General features: G+C 40.1%; 1 protein-coding gene across 1 annotated transcript; it reads left to right on the top strand.

Moving 5' to 3' along the window:
- Nucleotides 1-12820: 12820 nt before the first annotated feature.
- cbx4 (chromobox homolog 4 (Pc class homolog, Drosophila)) lies at nucleotides 12821-18445 on the top strand. The gene is made up of 5 exons (XM_027003410.2): nucleotides 12821-13034; nucleotides 13150-13193; nucleotides 13707-13772; nucleotides 14599-14665; nucleotides 15139-18445. Exons 1-5 carry the CDS (start codon nucleotides 12966-12968, stop codon nucleotides 16471-16473), a joined length of 1581 nt encoding a protein of 526 aa, XP_026859211.2. The 5' UTR covers nucleotides 12821-12965; the 3' UTR covers nucleotides 16474-18445.
- The last annotated feature ends 118 nt before the right edge of the window (nucleotides 18446-18563 follow it).

Genomic DNA, 18563 nt, shown 5'->3' with positions numbered 1-18563 from the left:
CTGCTTGAGGATGCCGTCAGACTCTCATGTTGCTGCTCATGTTGCTTGCAGCTAGAATGCCAGCTTGTTTTTTTGTGTTTGTTTTTCCCCCTGTAGTGCAGTGTTACAGCATAATGAGTGCAGGACAAGGGGCTTATTGCTGACAGCAGTGTTGATTTCTCCTCCCTTGAAATCCCCTCGTTTCCATCAGGGTGATTGGAGGATTAGCAGCTTTATAACACTCAGACTAGTGCTGCGAAACCGAACGTTCACCACCTCACGTGGCGGACATGCTCGTTTGAGGTCCATGCCAAGCGGCGAAGATTGCTGCTGTTAGTGAATTGCGCCCTGGAAGACATGCGATGACAGGCCAATGAAAAGAGCCATGTTCCTTGTTAAAGCCCTCGACAGATCTGACAAATGACAGTCATCTTGTGTGAGGAAAAAGCAGAGAACCAAAAGCAGAATATATAAAGCCCATGAAATTTTCTATGATAACGCTAAGCCTGTTATCCAAAGCCCAGACGACCAAATGATTTCAGTTTGAAACAGCATGGTGCGCCTGGCTCCCCTCCCCATTCCCTTTTCCACTGTTTTGCAGTTTCTTGCATCTCCTGAGACCCTGTACTTGTAGTGCTCATTCCTACTGTCTCTCCTTTGACACATCATTTATTTTATGTATTACACAGTGTGACTTTTAAGGGTTAAAAACAGCTAAAGAAAGCAACACTTTATAAGGGAAGGACTTCGCTGCTGATTATAGCACCTTCACCAAGAAGTGCCCAATTCTAAGAAGAAGAATTTTATTGGAGAGTTTTCAACTGATACAGTGGTAGTACATTCACAGGCAAATAGACCATGCGACCTTTGTAAGTTGCTGTTACAATCTGGGTAAAGTATGACTGAGCACATTTACACTGTCATGTTCTGCTTAAGCAATCTTTTCTGTTTCACTTCGCTGCCTTCTTGCCAGCTGTGCACCCTGTTTGTTTCTTCAGTCAGATATCTCTGCACATAGTTAGCATACCATGTTCTGTGCCTGAAACACAGAATAACTCTGCGAAACACTGGCTGCAATGAAGGTGGGTGTGCACACAGGCTCTGTGGGCTGGCCTGTATTAATCACCTTTTTGTATATATAGTTCAAAGATAATGATCCATTATATTGTTGTGTGTTACCTGGTTTCTATAAGAGTTTGCTGACTAAAATTATTCTTTACTGGTTGATGTTAGTAAATGTCTGAGAAACTCAATTGTCAGTATCTTTACAACTGTATGGCAAAACCATATCAGCCTGGCTCCATGGAGGAGGTCATTTATTTTTGGAAACAGAGAGGGAGGTGTCAGATGAGTGATCTATTCCCTGAGACTGTGATGAGCAGTTGGGTGAGTCACACGTCTATAAAACCTTCAGGGAGTTTTCTCCATCTATCCATCCATCTAGCCATCCATCCACCCACTCAACCACCCACCATTGATTTGTGCATATTTTCTACTCTGTCTTGCCCTGTCGTTTTAATCTATTTTCCTTTTCCTCTCTCTCACTGAATCGTTTCTGTACCTTATTTAAGATTTTACAAGTTGTTCACTGATTCTGCTCCCAGATGCACTGATTATTACTTCATGGGTGAGGCACAGTCACATTAGGCTGTCGGTCTATTTGCTTTGTTCATACTGGGGTAATGTTATCCAAAAATGAGTCCACTTACACACCATCTGCTTGCACCGTTTCAGTTACACACTATATCCATGCAGATAAAAGACAGGTTCAGCTAGGTGACGTAGCTCCAACTGGCATTAGAATCAACGCAGCGTTCATGGTGGAAACATTTTAAACATCCTTTCCCACCTCAACTGTATCATATGTTGAAACTGACAAATATTACTTCATTTAGCTACAAGCCTGATAGAGTCCCAGTATGTGTATGTGTCTTATTTAGAGTGAACAGTCATCCAGGCCCTGAATGAGTAAGATGCTGTAATGTTATAATGAAACAGAGAAGGTGTTAAGTAGGCTGGCATAGGCAAGAGAAAAATCCATTGAATCCATTGAATGGAGTTGAATGTGTGTGTGTGTGTGTGTGTGTGTGTGTGTGTGTGTGTGTGTGTGTGTGTTTGCAGGTAGGCAGGTTGCCCTTACTTTAGGTTCCATTTTGCATATATGCATTTGGACACTGCTGGCACTTGATAGAACCAGTTCAGGCTACAGCATGTGTCACCCTAATGGTTTTAATATGCTGGTAAATTGGAGGCAGGCTGGTTGCCGTGTCATAGCCGGCCGACACATACAGAGACAGTATGTGTAATGTGGTGAAACAGACAGGCCTATTAACACTTAGTGTGTTACTAACAACCCCTGCAAGTGTCACCATCTGCATTTAATGGGTGTGGGTGTGGGTGTGTGTGTGTTTGTGTGTGTGTAAGTTGCATTTATGGTTAAATACAGGTACTTAAGTCAGGAGTGAAACAAGACAAGCGTTAATTCATCTAAAGCACTTTTTTGATTTGCAAAGGATATGATTGCCCATGTATTTACATGGCTGTGAGTCCGTGAACGTGTGCCTGTATGTGCATCACTGATGTGCAGAGCTGGCATTAACCTGTGCCTCTGCCTCATTAGGGCCATGTCTCTGTTGCCATGGTGGTCTATTAGAGACCTGAGATTAAAGTATGATTTGCATGTGAAAGCAAGCGCACGAGTGTGTGTGTGTGAGTGTGTGTGCGTGTATGTGTGTGGTTTTGGGGGGGAGGGGAGGGGAGTGTGTAGGACAGGATGTTAAAGTGGAACCAGTAGCATACCCATATACTCACAGTTACAAGCTAATAACTCTCATACTGTAGGTAAAGACTGCAACCATCTATTTTTAGACACTCATTAGCCTATAGTAATTTTTAATTCAGCTATGTGTTTCATTTTATTTGTGTGCAACAACTGCATTTGGCATTAACTTCAGAAGAAAGGGCTGTGGTCTCATCTCTCTCTCTCTCAATCTCTCTGTGTTTGTATTCCTCTCAAAATCAAGATAATTTAAATCCTCTCTCTCTTTCTCTCTCTCTCTCTTTACACTCTCTCTGTGAGAGACGAAAAGCACAACTCTGGGGTGGACAGCTGGCTCTGCATATGCAGCCGCTGGCAGCTGGTTCCCTTTTTTACTTGTTCACAGGTTCGTAGGCGTGTGTGGGTGGGTTTGTGGGTGTCGAGAGTTGTGTGAAGTGGGGCGTGTGTGTGTGTGTGGGGTTTGCATGTGTACATGCCTGTATATGTGTATGCATACTGTGGAGGGAGATGAATTTATTTTCTGTGAAAACTGTTTGTGAATATATAAATATGTGTAAATTTAGCTTTTTACTTTGCTGTTTGAAAATGTTAAAGTATTTGGGATTTACTATTTGGTATTTGGTATTTACTATTACTGGAATACTCTCAAAAATTACTTTTGGGATGTCTGACTACAACTTAATAGTCATAATTATAGCCTAACACACTGTCTTGTAGACAATGCTATATTATAATCTACCTTCATAACCTCATTTTACTGGTATAATTGACTTAATTTAGATGAAAGCATTTTATGTGTTTGGAGTAGTGAGGTAACCTAACTGACCTGAAATGTAACTCTACAATGGAACAATGCCTTAATTGTCTGATTGAAAATGTATTTTCATCTTTTAGTCTCTACTAATTATAGCCTATGCAATATACTGTTGGTTCCGTCGGCTCAGGTTGTTATTGCGGTGAGCATTTCAGGTGGCTCATACTCTTCTTGTGTGACTCACCTCTTAGGATACCGTGAGCTCCGCCTCATCAGCGTCCAATACTTCCATTAATTTTTGCTATTTCTAGAGCGCTCTCATTCTCTCACTCGCTTTCTCTCTGAACGGCCCACCATCTCAGTCCCGCGTTGATGCTTACTGCGTGGGCTCGGCTCTCAAAGAGCCCGCGTCTGAATTTTTATAATCACAATACCTGCCGCTCGCGGCGAAGGAAAGATCATCAATGAATATTAATGACTTAGTGGGGGAGGCAAGGGGCGTTTGGCTGCCTCAGAAATCCAATGAAATGGAGAAAAATAGATTATATGCATCATTTTCAGAAGCCTCTGAAATCTCATTTGCTCTAGTGCATTTTAATAAGATTGGAGAGCGTCGATGGCTAAAGTCTCTAGTGCCGCTGAAGTCCCTCTTCAAGTGAATTTTCCATGCGGCTGAATGTGTTTTCACTCTTTTAAAACCGTCAACTGCACCTTGTTGACCTTTATAGTCAATATGGTAGCCTTCTGAGCACCACTGAAGAGAAAGTATGGAAAAGTATAGGGAAGTAAAGTCAATTAAATTTGAATTTAAAATAAAAACAGACAACAGACAACAGAATAGCTGCTGCCTAACTGATAACTTATCAAAGAACAATTAATCACAAGAGTTTGTTTAATTACAAATGCCTTTTGCATGATTTGATAATAATTCATTGTTAAGTCCTTCTTATAATTTAGGCATCGCCTTAATGAAAATCTTCCCACTGAACAGTACCACACCTACAGCTGTATGTCAGCTGGGACTTGACTGAAGTAAAGTTTCTCCATGAACACTTCCAGCCATGGAAAATATCCATTCATATATATCATTCAGAAAACAGTGAATGGGCGATATTTATGCATTTATCTGCAAAAAAGAAGTGCTCAGTTTTAAACCCTGTAACATTTATGGTCCTATATTATGAACAGTCTGCTCTCTTAGTTTATGCAGCATTGTTTTGGGGACTTTCATGTTTACTGCTGAGAATGGACAGATTTAGTAATATTATGCATGAGAGTCACAAAGCTTTTAGATTGGAAAGGAAACCTGGTCATAATGACATGACCTCAGTGAGATTATTGAGAAGGCTAAAGCCATTAAAGACTGCAGTGTGGACTCATGAAATATTATTGATTAGAAGATAAAACTTGGCAAATAAAAAAATCTCACTCATCCTCTTAATGGTGTTAGAATTAAACAGACATGCTCTTTTATCAATTTATGTGTTTTCCAAAATAATTGTCTTTTGAGGAATTAATAAACCACTGTTACAGTGAAATTAAATGTTAATATTTTATTGAAAGAGTTGATTCAGATTCCTAAACACTTATGTTACATCTATATGAAACATCGTTCTACCTGTCATTTTAGCTTTGTTTACCAATAACTCAAAACACAGTTTGAGGTTTGGACACAACTGTAACTTTTCTTGTTCCTGCTTTCTACTCAGCTTCACATTTACAACAATTTTGTAGGTCAAAAGATTTCTAGGGTGATTTCATGGTTCAGAGCTTCACAAATATATAGTTTTCCAATTCTGCATGTAACAGATGAAACCTCAATACCTTTCACATTCCCAATGACAGATTTTCCAGACCTGCCAGTGCATTAAAACCTCTCTCTCTCTTTCTCTCTCTCTCTCTCTCTCTCTCTCTCTCTCTCTCTCTCTCTCTCTCTCTCTATATATATATATATATATATATATATATATATGTGTGTGTGTGTGTGTGTGTGTGTGTGTGTGTGTATGCAGCCAACCTTTCTGCCATATCAAACAAACACACTGCTATGTGGCATAAGCATACCAATGACCCTGACATAACGAAGATTGTTTATGTTCGGGAAGTCTACTGAGCATCAGCATGCTACAGAAGTTCAAGGACATGTGAGCCTTGATGTGGGGAGGAATATTAACCTGCGCTGAACTAAACTCTCATGTGTTCATTCAAATGTCAACACTCCTGCATGTGCCTCCTTCCTTTTTGCTGTCTCCCATAGAGTCCCATGCAGAGTGAGAGACAGCATGTGACACATGCCTGAAACATTCTGCAAATTATATAGGCAGTCACAGTGAATGGTAAGCCCTTGTTAATATGAGGGACTATGTATACCCAATCATTTATTTTAAGCCTCCTCAGGTTCTAAGATTATGCCGAAAACCTGATGTGAGCCAAACCTTCTCTGGTCAAAGGCAAATACTAAATGGATGGATATTATTTTTGCCTACCACATCCTGGGAAGTTCTCACAGATGCTAAGCACAGGGGCTGAGGCTGAGGTCATGCAGCACGGTGACCTGGGCAAGGCTGTCATGTCAACCTTTTCCACAGACACACTGACGCTTTGGCTTGCCACTGATCTATTGTTATTACAGCATGTGACAACTCTGTAAATCTCTGTTAGGGGGTCATGGGAGAATAATTAGAGAATAAGTAGAGAAGGCTGAAGATTTTAAGTTGAAAGATTAAAAAGAGTGTTCTTGTGAATACTATTAATAGCTGCGAGTTTCTGAAATGCAAATAAAATAGTTTCATTCATTCTAAAGATAAAATTATAACAAATAAAATAAGATGAAAAAGCACAGATAAAAAGTCATTTGAACAATGTCTTTTAAAAAAACAAGTTGGACCAAACAGATCAACAATATGCCAACCTAACTGTCAGAAAAAGGAACAGTTTATAAAATTGAATAACAGTGGCTTTAAGATTTAACTGTATGAATTTACATTAATATGTAGTTTTTATGTCATACAGCTCAGCAGAGTTAAAGGAGCCTTGAGAAGCTGTTTTATATTTATAGTGTATGTTCTCAACATCACAGTAACAATGGACCTCCTGATTTGCCTTCACCAAAGAAAACAAAAGGAATTTGATTAGCACTTATGCAAAGGAAATCTGTTTATCCTGATATATCAGCAAGTGTTACCTCACACTTATTAGCTTATAGGCCATTTTACTTTGTTCTTTTTAGTAGTTGTTTTGTCCTGCTGTCAGTAGGTTTTTTTGTTCTCTGCTTCTGCAGTCTAGAATGATTTTGACTCCAAAAATATCAGCTCCAGTACTTTGGCTTTTCTATGAGTCTTTGAAAGGGGGATCTCTGTAGTGGGACACAGTGAGAGTGGGGCAGTAGAGAGAGCTTCTGGGTATATGGTAGTGTGGGCCAGAAAAAAGAGCTGAGAACAATGGCTGTGTTGCAGTGTTTTGCGTCACACCTGAGTCATGCAGTCAATCAGTTCGATGGGCTTCTTCCGTCATCGTCTGATCCATAGAGGGGAAAAAGGCACAATGGTAAAAGCATTGTGAGAAAGGTGAGAACTATCACATTTCTTAATTTGAGGCTTTAGCAATGAGACACTTTTTTATTCTTAAACTGCATGGTGCGGCATTTTAAATGAAATATGACAGCACTAAGTAGAAAGAATAGGTCATACGTTTCTCCCTCTTATCAGAATATGAGAGCTGTGTGGCTGTGTATGCATGAGTATATGTGTGTGTGTGTGTGTGTGTGTGTGTGTGTGTGTGTGTGTGTGTGTGTGTGTGTGTGTGTGTGTAAGAGAGAACGAGTGTCAGGATGACTTCTCTGCTGCCTACACTTCCTAAGAATTGAAAATTTCTTCAGAATCCATAAATTACATTTGATTATCAGCTCCTGCAGTCGACCCAAAGGAGTGGAAATCTAGCTGCTGGAACCTGATGTCAAAGGACCACTGACAGAGGGGATTTGTCATGGGAAAGAAATGCGCTCACATATACACAGACCCACAGAGCCAACCAAAACATCTCCACCCATACTGTGCAGAGATAGTGGAGGCATTTGCTCTGGGACAGTGCTGTGAGTCTGCTCATCAGTCACATACTGATTTACGTGAGACTATGTACCTCAAGCCCACCATGGTTTGGCAGCCACTTTAGATCCAAGGAATTCATTTATGTAGGAAGACAACATACCACTACAGTCTACACCAAAAAAGCAATTTACAGAGGTTTTTTTATTTGTTTGTTCTATATTCTTCACTGTTTCATCTATGTTTCAAAGCATGCATTCCATTTACTGTGTTATTGATTTACCATTAAGTTCAATGGGAGGAAAAATCCATAACCTTCCTCTTAAATAACAATCAGACACTGGCATCTGCAGTGGAATTGAATTTACCACATTAGATTAGTTTCTCAATGTAACAGATCGGCAAATGTGATTTTTCCCCAAATTATGCAAAAATAATATTCCATTCAGCTCTGTTGCTCTTAAACAAAAATGATGCCACCATAAACATGAGGCTTACTCTGATGCAATAAGCCATGTTCAACTGCATCTCAGGTTCCTGTTTCATATTACAGTTCTGTGATTTATAGACGGTTGTCATATGGCTAATGTAAACAGTCTGCCCTTGTAAGATCACCTTGGAGGAGAGGTCTGTGACCAGATGATTAAGTCTGACACATGGTTATTTCTCTGTGGCCTGTTTTGATGCATAGTGACAAATTGGCATAAAATGTACGCAGTCAGCTAATGCACTCTTAATGTATTTCCACACACCTGGTAGCTACTTCACATACAGACATTAGAGAGGATTTAACACAGCTAACAGTATAAAAAGGCCTGCTACCTGCAGTCTATATATATCATCCAGTATGTGTAAGCAATTGTTGGCTGATATGTGTGACACCATGAAAGAAAGAGTCTGCCTTTTGATTTCTGTATATATGGAAGATATATTTCGATTGTTTTCTGTTTGTGGAGCATCCTACTCCCACTCTATCATTTCCAGATTTAATATGAATCCCTAGTCACTATTGTTCTTTCATCTAAAATGAGCTTCCCCCTCTTATCTCTTAAATCTCTGTTTGAGACGCACAGTCCTTCCTCAGGCTGCTGCCAGTCACAGCACACATATCCGCCAGAAGCAGCAGGGTGGATTTCGCCACTCCTGCATTTCCATATAGATAGACCAAGACATTAAAGTTGTCTGTCTGTGTTCACGGCATGCTCTGTCCTTCCAGTTAGATGCTGATTGAGAGACACTTCTCTTATGCTTTTGCCCTCGCACCCTGCCAGCCTCTTTGGCCAGCACATCTGCCTGCACTAACCCTCTCAGCTGATCGGGCCACCCTGCGCTCCCAGTATGCCATGTGGTCAGAGCCCAAGAACGCCCAGCTTTAGTCTGCAGCAGGAAGGTGCTCTGTTGGCAGGGAGAGTCGATAGTCTGTTGTCATGTCTGCGGAAGGAGGGAGGGCGGCCTGGCGCCGCTGCTGACGGGCAAGTGTGAATTAAAATGCAATTAAAACAGGCAAATAAGCTCTCCCCAGAGATGCTATTGAGGAGGCGAAAGACAAGGGAGTGAAGCACTGAGGCGGAGGGGCTTGTGCCACTCTCGATTTGCATGACACTGGAGTCAGCAGTTGAAGAGCAGAAGGAAAAACAGAGGATACAGGAAAGATGCCTTCAATGTAGACCTCGCAAAATACCCAGAATGTAAACACCACACAAGTGAAAGGTGGGCAGGCTTTTTTGTTTTGGTTTTTTTCACCAAAACAAAAAAGGGCCTCAGCACCCCAACACAAGCACAACACTATTGTTCTTCCCTGTTCACTTCTGTCAAAGGCTGGAGCTATTTCATAAGCAAGCCATGCAGTCTGGTGTTTAGAGACAATGAAGCGGACAGGAGAGAACCAGTGCTCGATATGGTATTGATGGATTCACTACTGCAATCCTGCAGGATCCCACTGCACCCCCAGGGAGCTGCACTGTCTGTGGCAGCCTCCCTCCCCCTCACTCAAGTATCCCCAACCCCCTCCCCTGTTCTGAGGAAGGGTGGGTGGCTGGTTGGAAGGTGGGGGGATGATGGGTTGGAGGGGTAGCAGAGCAGCATGCTGTGGTACTGGTCCTCTCCTCCAGCATGATAATGACACTGACAGTGAGAGAAGCTGGTTTAATTGCACCCAAATGCTGTAGTTGATTGAAGGTATTTGTGTCATACCAATGAGAGTGTAATTAACCAAAGTTAATTATAACTCTAGCAAAAGTGGTAAGAATATTTATAGAACACTGACTTTTAACTGAAGCATATAGTTCTGTGTTTTGAAAGAAATCAGTTGGGGAAAATTAACTTAATAACTGATTTTTGGTTTCATTACAATATTTTTTTTCATGCTTTTGAATTTTGTGGATGACACTCAACAACCAAAATACTAAAGCCACACCTCCTGAAGTTTACTGAGACTCTGTAATGAAGCTAACAGAGTATTACTTCTCTAAAATCCAACTTCTCTCACGTTGTGTGCAGTTTTTATATCTGTCTGTTAGGTGACTGGGACATAATGACCTCCCACTAAGCTGAGTTAGAATCGCTGCAGGCCCCTCTTAACATTTTCTCCTAATACCCCTCCAGCACTTCACCAATCCTCTTCTTTATCCCTTTATGGTAGGATAAATGTGACGCTTGGCTGGGCAATGGGGGCTTCTCTCTCTCTCTCTCTCTCTCTCTCTCTCTCTCTTTCTTTGGCACTCTGATGCCAGGCACTCAATAAGCAGACTCCTGTTTTGTGTGAAAGAGCCTGTGAGAGTCTGTACTTGGAGACACCGCACAGAGGTTACAGTTTAAGATCTCCTTGAGTGGCCCCTTAGCCAAGGTCAGATGCTGTCTACTACTGATTGCAGACCAGTTTGCCAGTCTTTAGAGATCCTCTTATAATAGTTATATGAAAGGTGGACCAATACCCACACAAAAGGGCATTTGTTCTAGCAGCAGAGAAGCAGATAATCATGGTCAACATGGGCTCTTTTGGCTGGCCTTATCAACAACTAGTATGGTACTGTTGGAGATGTTCCAAAGGAAAGGTTTAGATAGTTCAATCTAGGAGAAGGGTTGAAAATTAAGTTATGGCTAGTTTTAGTAAATCAGTGCCATACTATTTATTGATATTTTAATTATTCTCATTATATATTATATATTACATAGACTTTATTCTCAGTTATTATGATGGTAATCACTGAGAATAATGTCATTACAGACAAAAAGAAATTGATCTTCATATATACTTCATATACATACTTCAGATATATTTCCCAGAGTTTTGCTCCCTAAATAAGTGTCAATTATAATAATTCTTTACAGTTACTTTTAATTTAGTAACCTTGTTAATTCGTCAGATCCTAAGGCCTGAGGACTGCAGAAGATAAGGCTGGTTTCATAAACTCGTTGTATCTTTGGGAATAAAATGGTAAAGACTGTTCATGCCGTAATATACCATATAGCAAATGTAAGATTTTGAGTCGTTCCATCATTTCACCTTTGCCTAGAACAACCTTGACTCAAGACATCAAGGTCAAACGCAAAATTTAAGTTTTGTTTGTCGTTTTTTTTTTAGTTTTTTTTTTAGCACAAGTCGGTGTGTGTGAACCTATGAAATATAGTACTCCTTGTAGCTGCTACTGCCGCGTGGATAATGCGTAGTTGGGTTAAAAGCATTTTTGTTTCCTATTAGCGGATCTGGCCGTACACTACCTTCACAAACGATACGCTTGGTTGAAGACGTAAATATATAACAATGGCAGCATATCAGTGGTACACTGTAACACCATCGTACATTTTTCGTACCGCTTTTTCTTGTTCGCCTCAATGGCAGCAGGGCGTATTCACTTCAGATCCAAATATGAAGGAGCGAAATACTGCACAGCGATCCATTTCCTCTCATTGCAAACCATTTCCCATGATGGTTTTTGACTCGTTGTGCCTAACTGGCCGCATTTCGAGTTGTGGATATGATTTCTTTTTGTTTTTAATCACAAGTAATCGTGATATTTTGCTAGTTCTTTTTTATTACCATATAAGGACGGGTAGCGCTATCGCGTACTTGCCTTGCCATAGGTTGGCCGTTGCCGCCTCAAGCTCAATTTAACCCTTCAGTTGCTAAATTTTATTCGTTGACTGCCGTCGTGAAAACAATTAATCATTCCCTAAATATATATTACACATAATAATGAATAGCAAAATCTATTGTCACATTAGAAGCACATTAGTGTTAGATAATTAAACATCACAGCTGCGCATTTGTGGTCGTTTTCGAGGATTTTTAAAATCGTAGTGCTTACGATTTCTAGGCAGTGGTAGTTTAATTAATCGTTAAGTGTTAAGTCAGCAGTGTCGAAAAGTATGATGGTATCAAAATTGTATCTTAATACCAGAGACTCCGGAGGGAATGGAATATAGCAAAGGAATTATTTGACCTACATTTCTCTGGTACCCTGTATCTTACTAATAATGGGACGTTTCCATGAAAAAAAAAAGGATTTAGAGCTAATTTTAGGAAGGACGCTTCTAACAGTATATAATGGATATAGTTCATTACTTCGAATAATTCTAATTAGACTGAATGATAGTTATCAGTCTTAGGCCTACCAGAATTACTAATGCCACGCACAAAAGGATGAAACTTAATTTGAGGTACCCTCCTTGCAGTTTGTTCCCTATAAACTACACTGTATACAAATGCAACATTCATAATGCACTGCATTTATGTATATGTTACAGTATTACGGGAGTCGTAAATAGATTGCAGAATGAACTTAGTATCCGAAGCATGACTTGGCAAAAAAGGTTTGTCTAAAGCCGAAGGACATTAAGTTATCTGTAATGCGATCTGAATCACATTTTCCCACTCCCATTTGACCTTCACCGATAGACTAACATTTAAGTAGTCTTATATTTTACCGCTAATTATTTATTCAGCTGTTTCGAGATTAGAATAGGACGGAGAAAGAGGCGAATAATTTAAATGTGTCAATTTATGCAGCTGATTCTGTATCTATAATCAACCGTGTCAAGTGTTTGCAGTTTTTGGACTGGATTGTAACAGTAGAACAATATTTGTCATCCATTTCTTTACAGCAGGTTCGTTCTCTGCACTCCTGGGATTAGTTTTTTTTTTTTAACCAACCCCCTCCTCGCCCTGACGTCATGAGCCTGCCTGGCTATTGCATGAACTATTTTCTGTAGCAACAGCAGTGAGTATATTTCACTGCTTATCGCTAACGAGGAACGAAATACGAACGGGGGTCAGCGGGAGAGAGAAACAGGGCGGGGAAACGATTAAGACACGGTAACTCTAAAAGTCGCCAAAATACAGTCACGAAGCGAAAGCATCAACGGTTAAACGCGTAAATCGCTCGTTCGCTTCAAACGCCTTCGAGCGAAAATGGATCTACCTGCCGTTGGAGAACATGTTTTTGCGGTGGAGGGCATCGAAAAGAAGCGCATAAGGAAGGTAAAACTGCCACCAACAAGAATTATGGTGGCTAATGCCGTAGGCATTTTGGTTGTGCCATTGTTTGTTTGTTTGTGTTTTACCCGAAACTCATCACGAATCTTGCACTTTGCAGGGAAGAATCGAGTATCTTGTAAAGTGGAGAGGGTGGTCTCCAAAGTAAGTCCTCATTTTGTATCAGCACTGACTGTTTCTGAAGTCTGTTTTTTTGAAAATCTAATGGCATACAGCGCGTGTGGCGCGCGCAGGAGGTGCTGGAGAGGTATGTGTTTCAAATGTAGCCACGGATTCCATCACTAATTTATGCGAGCGAAAGGGGGGGACGTTCTGCCATGTTATCCGATTTTAATTATTTCTGCATAGCTGGCGGATCCACTTGAAAGTACAGTGATGTTAAAATGGCCACCGCGTAGCCTCCTTTTGTTGACTACACGAAATGCTGTTCTTGACAAGAGGTCTGTTTTGCACAGCATACAAATGGGTTCTCCTCGTGACTCCAAGTTTTTGCATGTATTTTTATTATTGTTCATTTTGAATAGTCTAAGCGTTACAGAATGGTTCTACCTAGCTGCTACATTTTATTTGAGAATCACTGTCTGTTACTATGCTTATTTTAATCACAGCAGATTTGTTTAAAGGCATGTAAATGTTGTCTTAACGTATTCTTTACAGATATAACACATGGGAACCGGAGGAGAACATTCTCGACCCACGTCTTCTCGTCGCTTTCCAGAACAGGTGAGTGTGAAGACGAATAACTGAACTTGAAGTAATTTCCTTATATGGTCATGGGAGGAGGGGCGCTCTCCATGCACAGTCACCGCTTGTCTCTTGCGGTGAAGCCTTAAGATTTATTGCGGCCCCTTCAGCAAAGCCTAACGACTACAAAGGCTTTCTTTGATGCTCGCTGTCTTTAACAGTTTTACAGTGTGTATATAGCCCACCAAACAGTCCGTTTCCAGTACTATTCAAAGTTATATAAAACAGACAAACAATGCATAATAAAAAATACATGTAAAAAGAAGAGAGTAGATGGTGTAACCTGTAATCAAAACTCCCAGCCTTGTCGATACTCTTCATATTGACTTGGCATACTGACGCCTCAGTTGGATGAGTTCCAGACAGTTAGAGGAGGAGCTGTCTCCGTTCTTGTATTACAACCAGCAGTATAACAGCTCATATGCTGAGTTTTGCATAAACATTTTGGGCAAAAGAACAGTGCTTGGGGGTGGGTGGGGGGGGGGGGGGGGGGGGGCTATTGGAGCAACTGTCATACTGTGTAACATAGAGCAGTATCTGATACAATACATATAGTATAATTACAACATTGTCTTATTTTTTTTAATCAGCTGTCCATGCCATGTGTCAAAGTTGCACTCAGGCTGAATTATATAGTTGAGAAGTAAGGCATTCTCCTGCATGTGCTTGAATGTTTGCTCTTCTGTAAAGCACATGAACACAATCTTCAAGTAAATGACACTGGCCTTCTAAAGGAGGTAGCTGTTGTGCAGTACCATTGTTTTTCAGAAAATAAGGTTTGTCTATTTTGTCTGTTTGGTTTTAGAGAGAGACAAGAACAGCAAATTGGATATCGCAAAAGGGGACCTAAACCCAAACATCTCCTAATCCAGGTAAACACTGCCCCAACTGGTGTACATTTTAGAATAATGTTACCATTGTTACCAACTGAGGAGTTCACTTTAGTAACTTTAGGCACACATTCCTGTTAAGACATGACAGTGTTTAATGAGGTGTACTGTTATTTTGGCGTTATGATTTTATAGCCTTGTGCTTCAGTATGCAGGAGTAATTCTGTATGCAGTATGTTCATTCTATCTGATCTCTCCTAATGTTATGAGCTGCTTGAAGACAGATGATAGTGTCATAGATACATAGTGTACAACTAATTCTTAGAGTGCTCCTTTGTCATGTGTCAGTACATGCAGATAAATATGGATAAATTACCTTCCATAGTTCACATCTTTGTCTCACATTGAATCTAATTGAAATCATAATGTGTGGTAAATTGAAATTAATTAAACTTGCACTTTTGATTTCATTTCTAGTTCCTTTGTGTTCTTAACTTTTGCTCTCATTATTTCAGCTACCTGCATTTGCACGGCGATCCAGCATCCTTGCGGGCCTTCAGGAGACATCACTAGATGACGAGAACCATCTTAAAGTGGATTCACTTCAAATGCACCGCTCCCAGCCTCAGCATTACCAGCTCAACAGCAAAAAACATCACCAGTACCAGCCCTGCAGCAAGGAGATACCAGCAGAACCACATGTAAATGGCAAGAAGAAGTACTTTTACCAGCTAAACAGCAAAAAGCATCATCAGTATCAGCCAGACCCCAAGATGTATGAACAGCAATCCACAAAACCTAAGGAGGTCAAATGTCATGACTTGTCCATTAATGGATGGAACCTTCCTACAGACTTGCAGCAGAAAAGGGTACAGGACAAGGAACCTGACTGTATACATAAAGAGAAAGAACTGGCCATAGAGCATAAACTGCCTTTTACCAATAATAAAGCAGATCAGACCGTGAAGACAAGCCCAAAAGAACCCAGTGGCATTAGCAGCAAGATGAAGATCATCAGGAACAAAAACAAAAATGGCCGGATTGTCATTGTCATGAGCAAGTACATGGACAATGGGGTCCAGCCATCCAAAGTGAAAAATGTGGATTCTGCCATAATGGAGAAACCACAGCAAAATGAGGAAATTCTGAATGGCAGCACTGACAATCATGTACCAGTGACAACAGGTCAGGAGAATGGCACTTTGAAAGACCATGGTGTCAGTAGTGCCTCTGCTCTCAGTGAATTTGTTCACAAAGTGCCCCACAGAAAGTTTGAGCTCTTAAAAGCTAAACCTGATATAGAGGTGGAACACAAAACAGAGGATGCAAGTTTGGATAAGTTTGGTTTATCAGATGATCAGCCTCTGCAACTGACCACCAAACCCAGTTCTTCACCACTGTCAGCTCAGACAGATATGGTTTCCCAGAGGGACTTTCCCACTTACCAGCGCAGCCACCGTAAACGCAACTTATCTGACCCTAATGAGAGCAACAGCAATTGTAAAAGGTTCCTCAGCTCTAGGAGTATCAGTGGTTCAAATCCAGCCCTTTCATCTCCTGAAAGCGAACCCATAGATCTGCATTACTCTGGCCATAGCACCACCAGAGCCTACAGCTATGAGTTTACTGATGTAATTCCTGAAGAACCTATTGATTTGAGCTGTGGAAGGACTAGGCTGCAAACAGAAGGCCCCGCAGAGCCCCATGTTACGATGGAGGACGTACCTGAGACCTCTGAGAAGTTTGAGGAGCCAGTTAGTTGTTTTAATCCATTTGTGGGTAACATTATCATTACGGATGTCACAACAAATTGTCTTACAGTGACGTTTAAGGAATATGTTTCAATTTAATGGCCTTTGATTTGATATCCTGAGGAAAACTGATCCATGGGTTTGTATATATGTAATATATGAGAATTATGGACATATGTAACTAATAACGTTTTTTGCAGTGTAGATTTTAATTTAATTGGGAATATTTGAAGGCCTGTACATGCACAGTGGAAAAAAAAACTTGTTTTGGCTGATAAAAGACATACCATACCTACTCCAAGGGAAATAAATAGGAGAAAACACACTGAGGTTAAGAGTTCATTATAATGTCACAGAAAAAGCACTTAGTAAGCTGACCTTGTTAATTAAATGGGTATGACAGTTATATAGACATGTGTACTTCATGCTGAGTACACATGTCTATATAACCAACACTTTTAAACCATCTCTTTTAACCACCTTGCTTTCTTTAGTGCAAATTTACAATTCACAATATTACACCTTCAAATGTATCTGTCATTTTAATGACTTAAATCTGGACTTACCTTAATGTCACATGGGAATCAATCGAAGGGCATGTTGCTTTGCATTGCTGAATAACTGATTCCAATTTTCAAAGTTTTATAGCACATATCTGCAGGGTGTGTTAGCCTTTAAGGTCTTTTTTGTGCAATGTTGAAGTAGGGCTGGGTGATGGAACATATTTATAATGTTATTATGCTTATATTTATACAATACAGTGCACAGCACATATCAGGATATTTGGTTTTATTGAGGTTTTCTAACAAGTTAAAACAAAGTCAGAGAAATAACCTTAAAAACACTGAGAAGGCAATAATATTATATTCCACCTTTCCCCAAACTGCCTTTGAAGAAGGAGCAGAAGGTATAATCCAGAATAAGATAATGGCATAATGGGCTAACATCAGATGAACAACATGTAATTTGGTTAGAGTATTCCCAATATCCATTATATGCTCAGAAATTATTATGTCTTATGATGTCTTTTATTGTGATAACAATAACATTGTGATATTAACCCACCCCTAAGATGAAGTAACCTCAGTCAAACTCACCTCAGTGTGGATGGTTATCTTCACCTAACCATTAAATATAAAAGCTGCACTTTGTCATCGCTTAAGATGCTTTGTCTCTTAGAAATGAAGTAAGCCTGTATTACACTGATTGAGTGAATTTTCCCTTTTATACTATTGTGATTTTCATGCTGATTGACTTGTTGTATAGCCGCCATATCTCTGGAATTTCTTGGCATATTTGTCATGACATGTAAATGAACCTAAAGGTCTTCATGATTCTTCACATGGCTTATTGTCATGCCACTTTTTTACCTGCAGTTGACTTGACTTTATAATAGCATGGTATGACCAGTCAGTTTATTTTAGACAATGCATAACCCTGTAGCACAGGCAATTGTACAACTGCTGCTAAAGTGTATTACTTAGCTGAAGTCATTTTTCATGAGAAAATGCTGAATATACTGTAGTCTACATTAGAGACAAAATTTGCCTTAAATGAACATGAGATACAAAATACACAATGATTTTATATGGTACCAATGTTTTACAAAGCTTGTTGTAGCGATACAATCTTTGTCAGTATCATAGCCAGCACAAGTGGCAGGTGACAGAGGTGAAGACAGTACTTGTCCTGTCCTTAAGTAGAACTGACCAGTCCCAGTCTATGTACTATGAAAGATTTAGAACCTCCACCACCCACCCTATATGGCTAGACTGCTGAAAGCACAATACCAGTCCTCTGTTTAAAAACAAGCATTTTTGTCCAAACCAAAAAACTAAATCCTAACTTCTCCATGTAGTAAATTAGACTTCAGTGACATTCCCAGTTTGCTCACACTAAACCATGTGCCTGGGATCCTTGTGAAGATGTGCTGAAGGAGACCTGCTGCTCTTTACATGCATGTTCATTTCAGAAAGCCCAATGCACGTAATACCCTTGAAACTATTGAAATATTCTTCACAAAAGTCATCTTTGATAAAGGAATAAAGGCATAGAAGTAAAGGATTATGTTACAAAACATTTGTGTGTGGTCACTTATTTTAAAAAGGTGTTTTGGAAGTCCCAGACCATTATTTACATGTAGTTATCTGCACTGAATAGTCCCAAACAAACACTGGAAGTCTGTTAGA

The sequence above is a fragment of the Electrophorus electricus genome, chromosome 1, assembly GCF_013358815.1.
Source record: "Electrophorus electricus isolate fEleEle1 chromosome 1, fEleEle1.pri, whole genome shotgun sequence".
NCBI lineage: Eukaryota > Metazoa > Chordata > Actinopteri > Gymnotiformes > Gymnotidae > Electrophorus > Electrophorus electricus.
This window is presented reverse-complemented; position numbering and strand designations above follow the sequence as displayed.